Raw genomic sequence first — 17,315 nt, forward strand, 5'->3', positions numbered from 1 at the left:
ATGAAGGTACAGACAGGTAAACAATCAAAATCGAACAACATTGAAAAAATATACACAGGAAAAGCATAAGAAATATTAATAATGAGCCCAACTGGAATGAAGTAGATATTTCACTAAGTCTGAACTGAATCTCAAATACAATGAGTCAAAAAACCAAGTCTCACAATAGCTCTCAACTCTATGAAATAAAATACAAATCTACAGTCTGAAAATAATCAACTACATGAGGAGTGTAGGCATATAAAATTGCTTATAGGTCCCCTAGCATAGCTCGGCACAAACCGACGAACCAACGAGGCGACGAGATCGACGAATCGCACGGAAGCGACGGAATGCATCCATACGCGTTCGGAATCAAGCTAAGTGTTAAGGAATCAACGAGTCATCCAACCGAGAACAGACTCGGACGAATCACGATCGAATCAAGATCAGTTTCAGACTCGAACTCAGAAGCGGATTTACTGCCAAATCAGGAATCCGACTTACTGCCAAATCAGATCAACCAATCAGAGTCTCAATCAACCGAATCACGGACAAAACCGGAAAACGGACACAACTCGAAAAAATCGGAAAACACCGCCCACGGGGGCTCGGCCAAAGCCGAGCCACCTCAAGGTGGCTCGGCCTTAGCCGAGGCCGACGGCTTGGATGTTGGCCACACGTGCACACGGGCACGGGCACAGTGTTGAGAGCCTATAAATAGGCCAAGGGGTTGTTCATTTGAGGGGTTGGAATTTCAAGAGCCAAAACTCTGCCGGATTGAAGAGTGAACTCAGAGCTTTGAAGACTTGAAGACTTGCACGTACAGATCTGATCCTCGGCGAGCACCTACGTCAGAAAAGGCAGGATTTCGAGAGGAGGCAAAGAACAGATCTGAGATCTACACGATATCACACTCCGGATCTAAGCTTGGTCTTAGATCCCGAGATCTGAGCGATTATTCCCTTGGTGGACTAATCCCTCCCGGCTATTATTCCCTTCGTGGAATAATACCCGTATAATCGTGTAGATCCGACCGGATCTAGATCGCGCGGTGGTCCACGGATTAACCCCGGCGTCGGCAAAGAACCCACAAAAGCGAGAGACCGCAAAACAGGATCTCGCGATTCGTTCGACAAATAAGGAAAGTTGTAATTTTTCTTTTTTTTTCTTTGATTTAATTGTAACCGGATCTAAAAAAGACCGGATCTTTTGTAACCCAAGATGACAATTATTTCAATGAAGAAGAAAACCATTTTCCCCGCGAACAATCTGGCGACCACAGTGGGAGCCGACGATCTCGCCAACGAGATCGATGCGTCGCAGCCGCGGATTGCAATCCCGGTCGTGGAGGAGGTCGAGTACGAGTTCGACCAAGCCAAGTTCGAGGAGTACGTGTCCTCGTCCGGATCTACCTCCCCCCGCAAGTCCAAGAAGTTCTCCTCCGGGAGAAAAGCTCGTTGGTTTGAAGCTGCTCGGGAAGCCCACGAAGCTCTCAACCCAACTGACGCCAAAGTTGCGTCAGATGAAATTCCACCGACCTCCAACCAGGTCAACCCAACTCCCGCCAACGCCTCCACTGTTCAAGGCGTTGTGACTCTCTCAAAGAGAGCCCACCAGAGGCGTCGTCAACACCTTGCGCGGCAATTCGCTAAGGCGATGGAGTCTACGGACAGATTCCGCTACAACGCGGAGTTGAAGAACAGAAGAGGCAAACAGCCTCAACCACCAATGAATGGCGACTCCTCCAAGCCGCCAAAGAACGAATGGGTCCGCGGCAAACGGAACCGTTCGACACTCGAGGAGCGCATTCGCAAGCGCCGCGCGATGTCAGCGCAGGCACGGGCTCAAGCTCAGGAAGCCCGTAGAAAGCTGCAAAAGGAGGTGGAGAAGAAGCCACCACCAACACGACAAGTCTGGAAGCCTAAGTCTGAAGTGGCGACTCAGGCCAAAAAGCAACCAGTGCAGCCTTCTAAGGAAGGTCAAACTCCGGCGAGTCAACCAAAGTCGCCGTCAATCCCAATAACTTCTCCGGGAGATCATGCAGAGTCATCCCGCAAGAAGAAACCAATTTTGGAGCGCCTCGGTCCAATTCCTGACGTGAGAGGCAAAGCTCCAATTCACGAGCGTTTGGGCCCGATGAAGAAGCCCAGAACGACTCAACATACTGGGGGTCACCATCGCCTCCAAAATGACAAAGGGCTCAAGGTAGCTGCGCACGCTAACTTGCGCATTGAAGTCCAAGAGCACGCCGAGAACTCACGCCCAAAAAGGCAGGTTTCGAGGCGGGTAACTTTTGAGAGCCCAAAGAAGGCAATCCACCCTCAGAAGGAAGCATTGTCACCTGATAGTGACAGTGTTATACCTGAGAAGCCGTGCCCGCACACGATAGGTTACTCCAACTGTCAAGATGACGAGTTGTACTATCGTGCTGGGGGTACGAACAGAACCAGAAAGAGGAGTCCCAGAGAACAGGAAACTCAATGCCCCTGTTCCAAACTCATTCTGGCGGTATTGTCTGAATGCAATTGCATCAAGGCAGTCCCCGAAAGAGTTTCGGTCTTCGAAAGACTCAGTGCGGAGACGCCAAAACCAAGGCGTAGGCGTTTCCAACGAAGAAGAAGAGTGGGTGAAGACGGAGAATTTCCAAGGGTCACCACCAATATGACCAGCAAGGGGACATCTGCACGGGAGGATTTCGAGTCAATTCTGAAAGCCACCCGGCCTAGAACCCGTCTGCAGTCCGGAACCATTGAGCGAGCAACCTATGGTAGGGTTCAGACAAGACGCCCTTCAGAAGATGAAGAGTCTGATGCCGGTTCCGCAGCTGCATCAGATAATACGGTATCCAGCGATGGACAACCCCGCGAGGCACTTATGGTAAGTGCGGAGCAAATTGCCAAGATGCTTGAAGACGCTTTGGCTAAGCAACAGGAAACCTACAGGTTCGAGTTGCAGATGGCCATGCAGAACATGAGAGAAATGCATGACCAACAAATCCAAGCATTGGCGAACCAACAAGGCGAGCAGAATCGTCGTAACCCGGTTAATCTGGAAGATGAGGATACAAATGCTCAGAATACCAATGATCATCCTGTCAATGCAGGGGGTGGTAATGAGAATGCCAATGAAGACACAGGCGAAAGTCTGAAGATCAAGAACCTCGAGAGCAAAATCAACACATTGATCTCCGCTCAAGAGACGAAGAAAACAGGCATTCCTTGCCCATACCCAAGAGAATGGGAATCGATCCCATATCCGGCGAAGTTTAATCTAATTAACTTCACGCCGTTTAATGGGATGGGTTCACCTACCCAGCATTTGATTTACTTCAAATCGCACTTGGGGGTGATCTCTGGTAATGAGCCTCTGATGGTGCGGTCATTCGTCGGCACTCTTCGCGGAGCCGCCTTCGATTGGTATCGCCGCCTCAAGCCAGGCAGCGTAAACAGCTGGGATGACATGGAGACCAAGTTCCTGGCCAACTTCTTCGACGACGACACCGAGATATCTATCGGATCGTTGCTCGATGAGAAGCAGAAGGACGGAGAGTTAGTCGATACCTTCGTCAAAAGATTCCGGAACAAGGCGATGAATTGCCGGGACCCGATCACAGAGGAATTCATCCTCCAAACTTGCCACAACAACCTTGCGTTGGACGTGTTGGAAGCAATGGGAACAGCACCGTCTGACACTTGGCTCGGGGGCAATGGCAACAACGGCCTCAGAAGCAGAAATCTTCGGAGCCGAGGGTTCCTAAAGTGTACTCTTTCAAGGATGACGAAGTCCCCGGCATCTTCAAATACCTTTTGGAGAATAATAAGATTCAGCTGCCGGCGATCGTAGATCAAGAAGGGGCGAACAAGGTGACAGATCCGAGATATTGCGCGTACCACAGAGCGGTCCATCACCCAACCAAGTCGTGCTACCACCTCAAGGACAAGATCCAGGCGCTAATTGATGTTGGCGTCATAACCCCGAAGCCGTCCAAGAATGTTGGAGCAAATGCAGTATCTATCAGCTTTGGATCGGTGCCCACAACATGGTTCAAACCAGAGCGCATCACCAAAGTAGGGATGAAGACCGTGAACGAAGACCCACACGGACAGCGCCAGAAGGGACTTGTGCCACACACAGCCCCAAACGGCAAAATCCTGTGGGTTCATCCTGATCTTATTGAAGATGAACAGTGGGCGACCTCCTCGAGGAGAAAGGGCAACGGATCCGAAGTATTGCGCATACCATAGAGCGGTCCATCACCCTACCAAGTCGTGCTACCACCTCAAGGATAAGATCCAGGCGCTAATTGATGTAGGCGTCATAACCCCGAAGCCGTCCAAGAATGTTGGAGCAAATGCTGTGTCTATCAGCTTTGGATCGGTGCCCACAACATGGTTCAAACCAGAGCGCATCACCAAAGTAGGGATGAAGACCGTGAACGAAGACCCACACGGACAGCGCCAGAAGGGACTTGTGCCACACACAGCCCCAAACGGCAAAATCCTGTGGGTTCATCCTGATCTTATTGAAGATGAACAGTGGGCGACCTCCTCGAGGAGAAAGGGCAAAGGCAAATCCTGCAATGCCACGTCAGCAATCTTCGAACAGGATGGCGATGAAGCTCCTATTTTCCCGCTCTCCGAAGAAGAACAAGAAGTCTTCGCCACTAGAAGCGGAAATGAGTATCACTACAATTATCCACCACCTAGTGTCGAACAGGATGGCGATGAAGCTCCTATTTTCCCGCTCTCCGAAGAAGAACAAGAAGTCTTCGCCACCAGAAGCGGAAATGAGTATCACTATAATTATCCGCCACCTATCGAGCAGGGGGTGAATAAACGGGGACCAGCCAAAACTCTCACGGAGATGGGAGTGATTACAAGTCCCACACCGGGGTGAATAAACCAAAAGAGAAGAATCCCCAAGAGGTACAGAATCCGAAGCAGTCTCGTTTCAGTCGTCCAATTGGAAGAGACAAACCGGAAAGCTCGAAGACTCCGCATAGCTTCGACATTATGGCGCAATTAGCCAACATTCTAGCACGGATAACGCTGTATGAGTTGCTGCGATTATCCAAAGAAACCAGGGAGGCCCTGCAAGAAGCTTTGGCCAATGCAGAGGTATTTCTGACTCAAGTCAAGCCGGTGCATGAACAGCCAGAACCGCTGAGTCAACAGTGCAACATGGCGACTAAGAACCTTCCCTGCATCACCTTCACCAAAGAGGATATGCAAACGAAAAATTCGAATCACGATCGGCCCCTATACTTCGTCGGATACATTGGTTCCAGCGAAGTCAACCGGATCCAAGTCGATCCGGGTTCCGCTGTGAGCATTATGCCACTTCGTCTGATGCACAACCTTGGCATTCCGGTCAGCAAATTAGCGTCTACAGGCACGGTTATATACGGATTCAACACCAGCGGGTCAAGGCCTTTAGGTAAAATTCGGGTAAAGTGCCAAATGGGCGATCTGAAGACAGAGGTCACGTGCTATGTTATTGATGCTGAGACGTCATATAACTTACTATTGGGTCGGCCTTGGATCCATAGTAATGTTATAGTTCCCTCTACCTTACATCAGTGTCTGAAATATGTCGACACTGATGGAAGAGTTAGGACGGTGGTCGCGGATAAGCAACCATTTAAAGGGTTTGAGAATTATTTCACTGATTCTCTCCTTTATGGTAACGAATCCGATACAGAACCATCGGTCCAGGGCGCGGACAGCGGAGAAGAAGCTGACTCCGAAGCCGGATTCGATTACAATGGTGGTTTTGTTCTAAATGACATTGTACCCTTTGTAATCAATCTTGACGATGATCAATCGTCAGATGGCAGTTGTAACTGGCAACTTGCCACCGATGAAATAAATGACGATTTAGAGTACTCCTTGTCTTTTGATAATATGATGACGGAATTGTATAATAATTCTGGTTTGCATATGCCGCTCCGATCATCCTATGTAACGAAAGAACGCCTCCAACATTCTTTCGGAACAACCATGATCATCCCGAACAAAATAAAGGGCGCGAAGGAAATAATTTACGGTAAAGGGAAAAGTTCTCCATTACGGGATCATTTCCTAAGTGAAGATGAAGATGATGACAAACCCGGTCGGCATTTGTCTAAGTATAGTCCGGAAGCACGCAAGCTTATGGAAAAGCAAGGATACGACTTCACACTCGGAGAAGGTTTATATTTCGATCGAGGTCCTCGTAATCCAGCCAAAGCAGTATATGTACCGAAAGGGAAGCCTGAGGATTATTATAAATATGGACGAGGCTTAGGTTATGTTTCATCAGATGAGGAATGTAGTTGGCAGATCATTGATCAAATTGCTAACAAGCCTAAGAATGGATACTCTCCCGATGCTTCAGAGTGGGACTCTGATACAAGTCTGGGAGAAATGTTCAAAACCTTAATGTCAAACATGACTACAGCAGATCCATCCACGCTGGAGGATGATGATCAAATGCCAACGTGGGAAGACCCGTGGGTGCATCATCTAAGTATGCAGTACGGTGACAGGTTCGAACAGAGAGAACCACCAACCGAAGATGAAGTAGTCCAAATTAATATGGGCGATGAGGCCAATCCAAAACCCATATTCATCAGCGGTAGTCTTCCCCCAGATGAGAAAGAGGAACTAATCGCCCTCATCAGGGAATATATCGACGTCTTCGCCTGGAACTACGAAGATATGCCAGGGCTTGATCCTAATGTGGCAATGCATCACCTCGACATCAAGCCGGATGCCAAACCTGTCAAACAACAGCAAAGACGGTTTCGTCCGCAGATTATGGAAGCCATTGAGGCAGAGGTTAAGAAGTTGATCGAATCAGGATTTATCCGAGAGGAACAACATCCAGACTGGTTAGCCAACATCGTTCCCGTCATGAAGAAAAATGGCAAAATCAGGATTTGCATCGACTTCAGGAATCTGAATGAAGCATGCCCAAAAGATGATTTTCCTCTCCCAATCACGGACGTCATCATCGACAATACATGCGGATTTGAGAGGATGTCCTTCATGGACGGCTTTTCGGGATATAACCAAATCAAGATGCATCCGGAGGATGAGAAGCATACGGCGTTTAGAACACCTCTCGGTGTCTTCTGCTATACAGTGATGCCTTTCGGCCTGAAGAATGCCGGTGCCACATACCAGCGGGCGATGACTAAGATTTTCCAAGAGCACCTCCGGAAAACAGTCGAATGCTATGTTGATGACTTGGTTGTAAAAAGCCGCAGCAAAGGGGATCACATCAAGGACCTGAAGACGATGTTCGATCTCATGCGGAGCCACCAGTTGAAGATGAACCCTACTAAATCCTTCCTTGGAATGTCCAGCGGAAAATTCCTTGGATTCGTCGTTACCACTAAAGGTATACACATCGACCCCGATAAAGTAAAGGCGATACACGAACTGCAACCTCCAAGGAATCTGAGAGAGCTTAGAGGATTGCAGGGGCGTTTAGCTTATATCCGGAGGTTCATCTCAAATCTTTCTGGGAAATGCCAACCTTTTTCTAAGCTAAACAAGAAAGGGGTGTCATTCATCTGGGACGACGCCTGTCAAAAAGCATTTGAAGATATTAAAACATATCTAACAAATCCTCCTGTTCTCGTTGCACCAAAATCAGGTAAACCGTTCTTGATTTACATCAAGGCGATGAACCATTCGATCAGTGCTTTGTTAGCACAAGATGATGACAATGGTCACGAACAGGCAGTTTATTATTTAAGTCGGACTTTGGTGGGCGCTGAGTCCCGATATCCGATGATCGAGAAAGAATGTCTCGCATTGGTATTCGCAGTGCAAAAGATGCGGCATTACTTAGTGGGACAGACGATTTACGTAATCTCCGGCGTTAATCCCGTGCGAGTATTTATGACACAACCGGGTTCGATGAACTGGCGTTTGGCAAAATGGGCCCTCCTCCTATCCCAGTACGATTTGCACTTCAAACAGCAGAAGTCGGTCAAGGGACAAGCAATTTGTGATCTTTTGGCGGCAAGCCCGACCACAGATACGGCGGAAGTATATGATGACTTGCCGGATGAAACCCACGAGGTTAATACTACATCGTCGCATCAACAAATATGGCAACTATATTTCGATGGTGCTTCAAGATCGAGGATGTATCATCAACAGTGTATTATCCAGCTGCAAACGGATTAGCTGAAGCTTTCAATAAGACGATCATTAAAATCCTGTCTAAGCTCGTGAAGACCAACAAACGAGACTGGGACGATAAACTTGGGGAGGCACTCTGGGCTTATCGCACCACCATACGCGGAAAAATTGCAAAGAAGAGAATAAAGAAAATTGATTTGTATTCCTTTTGATCTCGATTACAACTTGATTACAAAAGAGAGGAGAACGAAATTGGTTCTTCCCCTTTGTTTAAAACTGGGTTCTTCACGGTGGCGATGGAGTGCCTCCCCCGAATGCTTGCGTCGAGTTTGCTCTCCGTTGACGATCCGATGTCTTGATTCACTGGAACGATGTCTTCTCCTCACGATTTGACGTTGTGGAGAACTTGCGTGGCAAGTTTGAGAACTCTGAACGAGTTTAGAAGAACTCTGTAAAAGAGTTGATTTGAACCGAAGATCGGTTAATAAGCCAAGGACAGAGGCTCCCTGTTGCTGAAGTTGAAGATGATCTTCGTTGGAAGATGATGCCGATCTCCTCAAAAAACCTCTCTCCAGTGGTCGATCCAAGCCCAGAAAATCCAACCGAAAAAGGAGGGCTTGAACTGAATTGATCTTCAGTTATTTATAGAGGATTAAGGGGGTGAAACCGCCCCTTAAATCTCTCCTAAGTGGGGTGTAACCGCCCTCAAATCGTGTGAAACGGTTTTAGAACCGTTCAACTCATGTTGAATGAGTCAAACGCCAACGTTGGCGTTCAGGACCCTAACCTCGCGTCTTTGAATTGAGACGCGAGGTTGGGTGTTGGCTGAACACCAATGAACGCGAGGGTCACTCGCGTTTTGGCTTGTTGTAACGCGGGTTCGATCCTGGCGTTTTGATGTTGTAACGCGGGTTTCGACCCTGGCGTTTTGATGTTGTAACGCGGGGTTCGACCCTGGCGTTTTGATATTGTAACGCGGGTTTCGACCCTGGCGTTTTGATGTTGTGACGCGGGTTTCGACCCTGGCGTTTTATTGTTGACACACGGGGAGGATCACCACGTCTTGGTGTTGATATACGGGGAGGATCACCGCGTCTTGGTGTTGATATACGGGGAGGACCTCCGCGTCTTGCCTTGAAGAGATTATCAACAAGTAATCTCTTTTGTCATAGCGTTGCAAAGATCATTGTCTTGTAATCTTCATCTTGGCTCCTTGAGAATATGAGAGTCGTCAGATTGTAACTCCCCAATATCTTCTTTGCCTCTCCAAGATCCTTCATCTCAAACTCGGATGATAACTCCTTTTTCAGCTTTCGAATAGCTGAAGAATTCCTGGAAGCAATAAGCATATCATCAACATATAAAAGCAAATATATGAGCTCACCATCCTGTAGCTTGTGCATATAAACACATGGGTCATATGGGCTCCTCGTTTACCCTCGGCCAATCATAAAGCCGTCGAATCTCTTATACCACTGTCTTGGTGACTGCTTCAAACCATAAAGAGACTTCTTCAGCTTACAAACCAAATCTTTCTTTCCTGCAGCTTTAAAACCCCGTGGTTGTGTCATGTAGATCTCCTCATCTAAATCACCATGTAGAAAGGCTGTCTTCACATCCATCTGGACCAAGTCCAAATCCAACTATGCCACCAACGCCAATAAAATTCTAATCGACGAATGCTTCACAACGGGTGAAAATACCTCGTTGTAATCAATGCCCTCAAGCTGTGCATATCCCTTGGCAACTAATCTGGCTTTGAACCGAATGTCCCCAATAGAAGATCCCTCCTTCTTCGCATATACCCACTTGCAACCAATAGCTTTCTTACCCTTAGGTAGATGTGCAAGTGTCCAAGTGTCGTTCTTCTGAAGAGACCGCATCTCCTCCTCCATAGCTTCCCTCCACCTGATCGAATCGGGGCTAGACTCTGCCTCCCTGAATGTGGCTGGAACCATATCATCAACGACCTCCACTGATAATGCATATGCGACCATGACATCATTATACCTAGCTGGCCGACGAATCTCTCTCCTCGGTCTATCTGCTGCAATGGTCCTCTGAACATGACCCTGTTCCTGAGTCCCATGATCCACTGTATCTTCTATCTGCCCAACTATCACCTCATCTCCTCCTAGTGTCACCTCTGTAGGAGCCTCAATGGATACAGTGTTCTCTGGAGTGGATGGAGTCACATCAACCTCCACCAGCTGTGATATCTCTCCTGTTTGGTCTCCCTCCACCTGCTGAGGGGCTCGAGGCCTCATCATGTACGCCTCGTCAAATGTGACATCTCTGCTAATAACTATCTTCTTGTCCTGTGGATCCCATAATTTGAAGCCTTTGACTCCATCTCTAAATCCCACAAAGACTGCTTTCCTCGCTCTCGGATTTAATTTACCATCACTGACATGATAATAAGCTGGACACCCGAATATCCGAAGCGACTCATAGTCACTAGCCTCCGAACCAAACCAACGCTCCAAAGGAGTCTTCCCGTCTATCGCAGTGCACGGCAACCTGTTCACAAGATGGCTCGCATAAACCAACGCCTCGGCCCAAAAAGATCTAGGCAATCCACTCTGCGTCATCATACACCGCACCTTCTCCAGCAAGGTACGGTTCAATCTCTCAGCCACCCCGTTCTGTTGCGGTGTCTCTCGAACTGTGAAGTGTCTTCTAATGCCGTGATCCCGGCAAAACTGCAGAAACGGATCACTCTTGTACTCTCCACCGTTATCTGAACGTAGAGTCTTCACCTTTCTACCTGTCTGCAGCTCCACTTTCTTTTTCCACTCCACAAAAATATCCAGGACCTGATGTTTATGCTTCATCGGGTATACCCAATTCCTCCTGGAATAATCATCAATGAAAGTGACAAAATAGTTGGCCCCACCAAGAGATGTGTTCTTGGAAGGACCCCAAACGTCCGTGTGAATATAATCCAATGTACCTTGGGTGTTATGAACAGCGGTGCCGAACTTCACTCTAGTCTTCTTCCCAAGTACACAATGCTCACACAATTCCATCTTGCAGGTCTTAGCACCTTTCAATAGCCCCTGTTTAGCCAATGACTGTAGGGACTTATCTCCTGTGTGTCCAAGTCTCATGTGCCATAAGGTGGTAGTGTCCTCCTCTGTAGTGATAGAAGCTGCCAGACCCCCTGTAACTGTCTTGCCCTTCAAGTAGTATAGGTAGTTTTCCCTGACACCTCGCATCACCACCATAGAACCCTTCGTGACCTTCACTGTAGCATCCTCTAAGATCACTCGATATCCTGCTGCCTCCAAAGTCCCAAGAGAAATGATGTTCTTCGTCAACTGCGGCACGAACCTCACTTCCTTCAATTCCCTCACTACACCATCATGCATCCTGATCCGGACTGAACCAATACCACCAATAGGGCATACGTGATCATTACCCATAAGCACGACATCCCCTCTTTCCAGCTCCTCAAAGCTAGAAAACCACTCCCTCTTAGGGCAGATGTGATATGTAGCTCCCGAATCCATCATCCACTCCGTGGAATCCGCATAGCAAACCGACGGTAAAGCAGGGCATGAATAGCCTGAAGAATCTGAATCTGAATGCTCACCAATAGCTTTTGCAACATTCACTTCTGAAGCTTGTGCAGCTTTCCCCTTATTCTTTCCGGCTTTTTCTTTCCACTTTGGGCAGTCAATCTTCCAATGTCCTTCTTCTTTACAATACCGACATTGATTTCTACCAACACTCTTATAGGCACTCCTATTCTTTGACTTTGAGCGGTTGAACTGACGACGGTTTGGATCTCGGCCTCGAACTGCTAACGCATCTCCCGATGCCTTCTCGGAGGGTTCACCATCACTCTTCCTCAACTCATAGTTCACCAAAGCTGAGGTCACCTCCTTGTAGCTAACTGTAGTTCTTCCATTGATCATAGTGAGAACGAACGTACCATAATCATCTTCGGGCAACGAACACAGAAGTAGCATCGCCTTGTCTTCATCCTCAACTATAATATCAACATTGGCCATATCTGAAAGTAGCTTAGTGAAATTGTTGACATGCTCCCTGATGGAAACCCCTCTCTTCATCTTGAACTGGTAAAATCTCTTCTTCAAGTGAAGCCGATTCTCAATGCTCTTCGTAAGATATTTCTCATTGAGTGTTTCCCACATCTTCTTCGCCGACGTCTCGTTCATAACATCATAAATAAGATCCGGCGTCAAGCATGACCTAATAACACCACAAGCTCTACTGTTCATCTTTCTCCAAACCTTATCCTCCAACTCAGCGGGTTTCTCTTTTAACTCAAGAGTCTCCTCCAAATTCTGTGCATCCAAAGCATCCATCACCTGACACCTCCACAATCCAAAATTGATCTTGCCATCGAACTTCGGAACATCAATCTTCGTGTTATTGATGCTCAGACTCTGTATCGCCTTTGTTAGAGACGAACCTGACGTGCTTGCATCTCCCATGTTGTCGATCTAGCTCTGATACCAATTGTTGTGCGCGGCGGAAGCTTTCTAGGGCAACACGAACAATAACTCGAACTAAACCACAAACAATATGCAAACCACAATCACAGTAAGAACACACAATTTACGTGGTTCGGCAAGTTGCCTACGTCCACGGGGCAAGGAAGGGGGAGTTCTTTCTACTAGAAATCAAGAGAATACAAATAGGGTTACAAATCTCTCAGACCAAACCCTAAAACAAAGCTCTAAATCTCTCAAAGCTCTCTTACAATTGGATGCAATGATTCTCTCCCTTTGGCTGCTCAAATTCGTCCCTGAGGTTACCCTAACAAATCAGGTTTAGGGTATTTATAGATTACAAAACGAAACGGGTCAAAAAACTGGAAAAACTGATATCCGCTTCGTCGGTCGACCGGCCCGGTCGACCGCGATCAATTCCGGTCGACCGACCTCCTTCCAGACGCACAGGAAACCTTGTGCACGAATGCGGTCGACCGGACCGGTCGACCTCCGCCTGGTTTGACTGATTCTTCTGAGTTTCTGTAATTTCTTCAGCCCAGTCGTCGATGACTACAAATCTTATCAGAACAATCCCTACGGAAGCGGGATGGTTTGAACCATAAATTGAATAGTTAGGATTCTCAAACTAAACTCCCTATTCGACGCAAAATTAAGCAATCCGTCGTATGCGGGTGTTCTGATAGAACCTGTACTCCTTATTCCCGGTACTGCAAATACATTTGTTGAGTTTGCTGCCGATTTGATGCGATGATTGACAAAGACCGTTGCTTGTGTTTGATTGATCAAGACTTGGTTTGTGACATGTTCATACGTCCCTTTGAAAATTTGCACATCCAGATTATATCTGGGAGGGATGTAGAATTTGTTTGCAATTGCACCCAGAATTGACATTTTGTTTTCATTAAGAAGAAAAAAAGCGGAAGGAAAATAACATCGATCAGGCGCAAAATTATTGATATTGGAACCAAAATGAGGCATCCATCCTTCCTCAATACCGAAAAAAAAAAAAAAAAGAGACACTAATTTCGTCTCCTGACATTAAAATAACAGTAATAAGCTCATCACATATAGTCGATATTTAATCTTTTGCTCAAGTTTAAGATACTCACCTAAATCCTAATAGATCTAAAGACCAAGTGTGGAGATTTAAAGCTCACCAATGGCCCCATCATAAGATGGGAAAATAAGCTGATATACTTGATGACAAATCTCAGGAAGGTGATTCTTGTAGCCCTGGAGTAGATCGTGATGAGCCGATGCGATAAGCCCAAGAACCAATGACAAGGCCAGAACAAACAGGAAAACTTTCGAAGATCCGTGGAGCAGCACAGAATCCATTGTCTTCTCCTTGCCTGTTGATTTTATTTCTAAATCCTTCTTCGCGACTTCCTGTTCGTGCTCCCGTTGATCCCTGCCTGCCGCCTCTTTCGCAACCTCAAACTTGAGTTTCATCTCGTTCTCGATTGATGCTGACCCTTTCTCTTCTTCAATCATCTCGTTGTCCGAGATTGCCTCTGTACATGACCCAGTTTCTTCTTCTTCTACTACAATTTTTCCTTCTTCAACATGAGCAATATCAGACTCCTCCAGGTCTTGGTTACTTTTGTCTTGCAGGGAATTGTAAGCTGTTTCACTACTTGAGCATTCATGCACGATATTTTCATGATTAATAATAGGCACCGACGAGCTGTCCCCGACGTCCATGACCATCTCAGTCTTATTGCAGGTATTTTGACCCTCCTCAGTTTCTGTATCTGAATTCATGCGCATGTTCTCCTGAAAATAAGTACGGAAAAAAATACATTACTATGTTTAGGTGAAGTTTTAAAAAAAATTCAACAAGTTACCTTGGTTTCCAATGAATCATTGTAAGAAATCACCTCGTTCCTGAAAAACAAGGGAAATTCTTTTGATTAGTTTTCTGAATAGATAATCCAGAACATTAGACTATTTCTCGCTTACTTGTCGCTAGAAGGAAGAAATGCATGTTTTCCTCCAGCTGTTGTTCTCTCATCTTTTTCGACAGATTCTTCCGATGAGCCTTGCTGTTTGTTGTCTCCTACTTTTTCCTCTTCACCCTCTTTATCTTCTGATATCTCTACTTCGTTATCCGCAACCTTCAAATCCTCAAAATTTCCACTAATCTCGCCACTGGACTTGTTTGTAACCTCAGTTTGGTGGTCCATCTCGGTAACTGATATCGGGCAATCCATCTTCTCTTGTGCAGTTACGCCTTCCGGATAAACTGATTGCTCGCCAAATTCCTCGCGAGAATTTCTGGAGTCTGCTAACTCCTCCTGTACTTCCTCTTGTCTACTAATAGATGAGTTATTTTCTTCCTCTTCTTCTCTTACGAGGGTAACATCTGATTCCTGAACAAAACCGCCATCATCATTTATATTAGCTTCTGATAGGTTCTCTGTTGCCTCCACAATCATCTCAGGATTCTCAAAACCACCGCAGGCGTATCCCTGCGATAGATACATAAAAATATAACCCCACGAACATGAGGACCGATAATTCGATCCTTCTTTTAAAAGTTACCAGCATTACCTCTGAAGTAGCAAGAGGTACATCTTCATTCCTGTCATAAATAAAAGAAAATGCAAACACATTAAGTAGCATGATCACAAGCAGATAAGATAACAAACTAACATTATTTTGGTATACATATATATATAATTACTCTTACTCGGAACCATCTGCAGAAGAAAGCAACTCTTGAAGCATGCCCGATTTATCTTCGCCCTCAGAGCCAAATGTAACTTCTATCTCCTTGGAGGCCTCTACTCCTTTTTCCGTCTCATTTGTCTCGGTTGATTGTGCCTGCTCTGTGTTCTCTTGCTCAATAGAAATTTCTGAAGTTTCTACAATTTCTATATTTTCCTCTATTTTTCCTCCCTCCTGCCCTTCTCTAGTCTCAGTTTTGTCTTCTTCGGCGACACGGGCAGCCTCCAATTCACCCAAATTTTGCTCAGTGTTGATTTCAGGTGTGCTTGTTTTGTCACCCCAAAATGAAAATTCCTCAACTTTAACATCATCATCAATTAATTCCACATTATCAGTATCTAACTTATCCACCTCTCTCGTTTCCTTAGCCATCTCAGATTCATCACATGCAACCTCCTGAGAGAGAAACAAATGATAGTTTAAAAAAAATAAAAAGTATAAAATTTTTATAAACATTTGCTACTCTTAGGTCACTCGTACCTGAATTTGATCAGAACCATGAAAAGAAAACTCTTCTTCTCTGCAAACAAAAAAAATCCATTGATATAACTGCTTCTTCCAATGTCAAGATATCAAAAAGTAGAATACTTACCTTAGATTCATTTCTTCAACCTTATTCTCGAAATTTTCTGACATTTCTGATATCTGATTTAATTCATGATTTACCTCCAAAAACTCTTTTTGTTCATCAATTACCTCTGCTGGCCATACTGCTTCTGCATTAGATTCCGTCGAGGAATCCCCTGTTGCTTCTGATCCCTCCTCTCCTTTCTCGCTCTCTTCGTCGATCTCAGATTTCTCGCTATTACTCTCCTGATTAATTCAACAACATAATAAAAATATGTTAACCGAAAAAAAAAATTTATCACTGGTAACTGTTACAATTGATCAAGAACTGAGATTTGGTTTCCTTCTGATTACTTAATTACCTGACTTCCCACCAAACTATCATCTGAAAAGTCCTCTCCTTTCCTTAAAAAAAAAAATCAATTCCCTTCAAAATTCAGATACTCCAAAACCCAAAAAATAAAAATTATAATGAAATGAAAAATATTGTACATGCTCAGAAGGCTCCGAAGACCCATCTTCTCCTCTTCATTGACTGTGTCATTCTTTCTTCCTCTCCCTCTATTGCTACCTCTAGCTCTGTGAGCTACGAAGGCCGCTCCGACCGCCGCCGCAACAAGCGCCCCACCGATCAAGACGATTCCGGCGACGCCGCTGGCCTCGACCTTCACCTTCTCCTCCCTCTTGCTCTTCATGACTTGCCCGTGATCAGATTGAGTAGCCATTGAGTTTTTTTTCTTGATGGGGAGCCTTCAAAGTTCTTTAGCAAGTGTCAACTAACTTTTAGGAAATGCGATGAATATATATATTTTGTCCTTAGTGGTGCGGAATCAGTTTTGAGATCTCCGCTGAAGGAGGAGGAACCTGGGCCGTTGGATTTCAATGAGTGGGTCCCGGTGAGAGGTTTCTGACCCATTCTAGATTTAGCACGCGGTGAAATTTTGATGGAGGATTCAGTGAGATTTTGCTGGAGAGTAGAGGGTTAATTTGAGAAAGTCAACTGTCATATTTATAGCGTATATAGACCACCCCACTCTTATAGGAATAGTATTTGTATTCGTGAATCTGATCTCTGTAGGGGGGAAAAATCCTATAGAGCTGGAGGAGAGCTTAATGTACAGCTTAGAAAAGTGAATTAAGTGGATAGACTATAGTCACTATACCCCTCACACGATTGGCATGGATGTCGAAAATTTAAGTAGAGGGGAATTGTAGATAATTTTTATCGATGTCAGACGTTTATGAAGAGAATACAGGAAAATTGACAGAAGACAGCTTTTGACTTCCAGCGGTTGACCGCGAGTGGCGTGGCGGTCGACCGCAAACATGCACGCAAGCTAGAAAAGTCTCTGGACTTTTCGCGGTCGCCCGCCGCGCCACTCGCGGTCGACCAGCCAAACCCTGTAGTGATATTGAG

At 45.9% G+C, this 17,315-nt stretch overlaps 1 protein-coding gene across 3 annotated transcripts; it reads right to left on the reverse strand.

The window, feature by feature from the left end:
• Positions 13,542–16,968, reverse strand: LOC109831842 (uncharacterized protein YFR016C-like). Of its 3 annotated transcripts, XM_020399300.1 has the most exons (10): positions 16,391–16,968; positions 16,261–16,303; positions 15,924–16,144; positions 15,812–15,851; positions 15,294–15,727; positions 15,155–15,185; positions 14,564–15,072; positions 14,449–14,488; positions 14,309–14,377; positions 13,542–14,248 (listed from the first exon to the last, which is right to left on the reverse strand). In XM_020399300.1, the coding sequence occupies exons 1-10, from the start codon at positions 16,621–16,623 to the stop codon at positions 13,748–13,750; spliced, it is 2,121 nt and encodes a 706-aa protein (XP_020254889.1). In that variant the 5' UTR covers positions 16,624–16,968; the 3' UTR covers positions 13,542–13,747. The 3 variants fall into 3 exon arrangements, with proteins under 3 accessions (XP_020254889.1, XP_020254888.1, XP_020254890.1); XM_020399299.1 differs by having other exon boundaries at positions 13,542–14,377; XM_020399301.1 differs by having other exon boundaries at positions 13,542–14,377; positions 16,261–16,298; positions 16,391–16,501.

This window comes from Asparagus officinalis, chromosome 2 (genome assembly GCF_001876935.1).
Source record: "Asparagus officinalis chromosome 2, Aspof.V1, whole genome shotgun sequence".
Lineage (NCBI taxonomy): Eukaryota > Viridiplantae > Streptophyta > Magnoliopsida > Asparagales > Asparagaceae > Asparagus > Asparagus officinalis.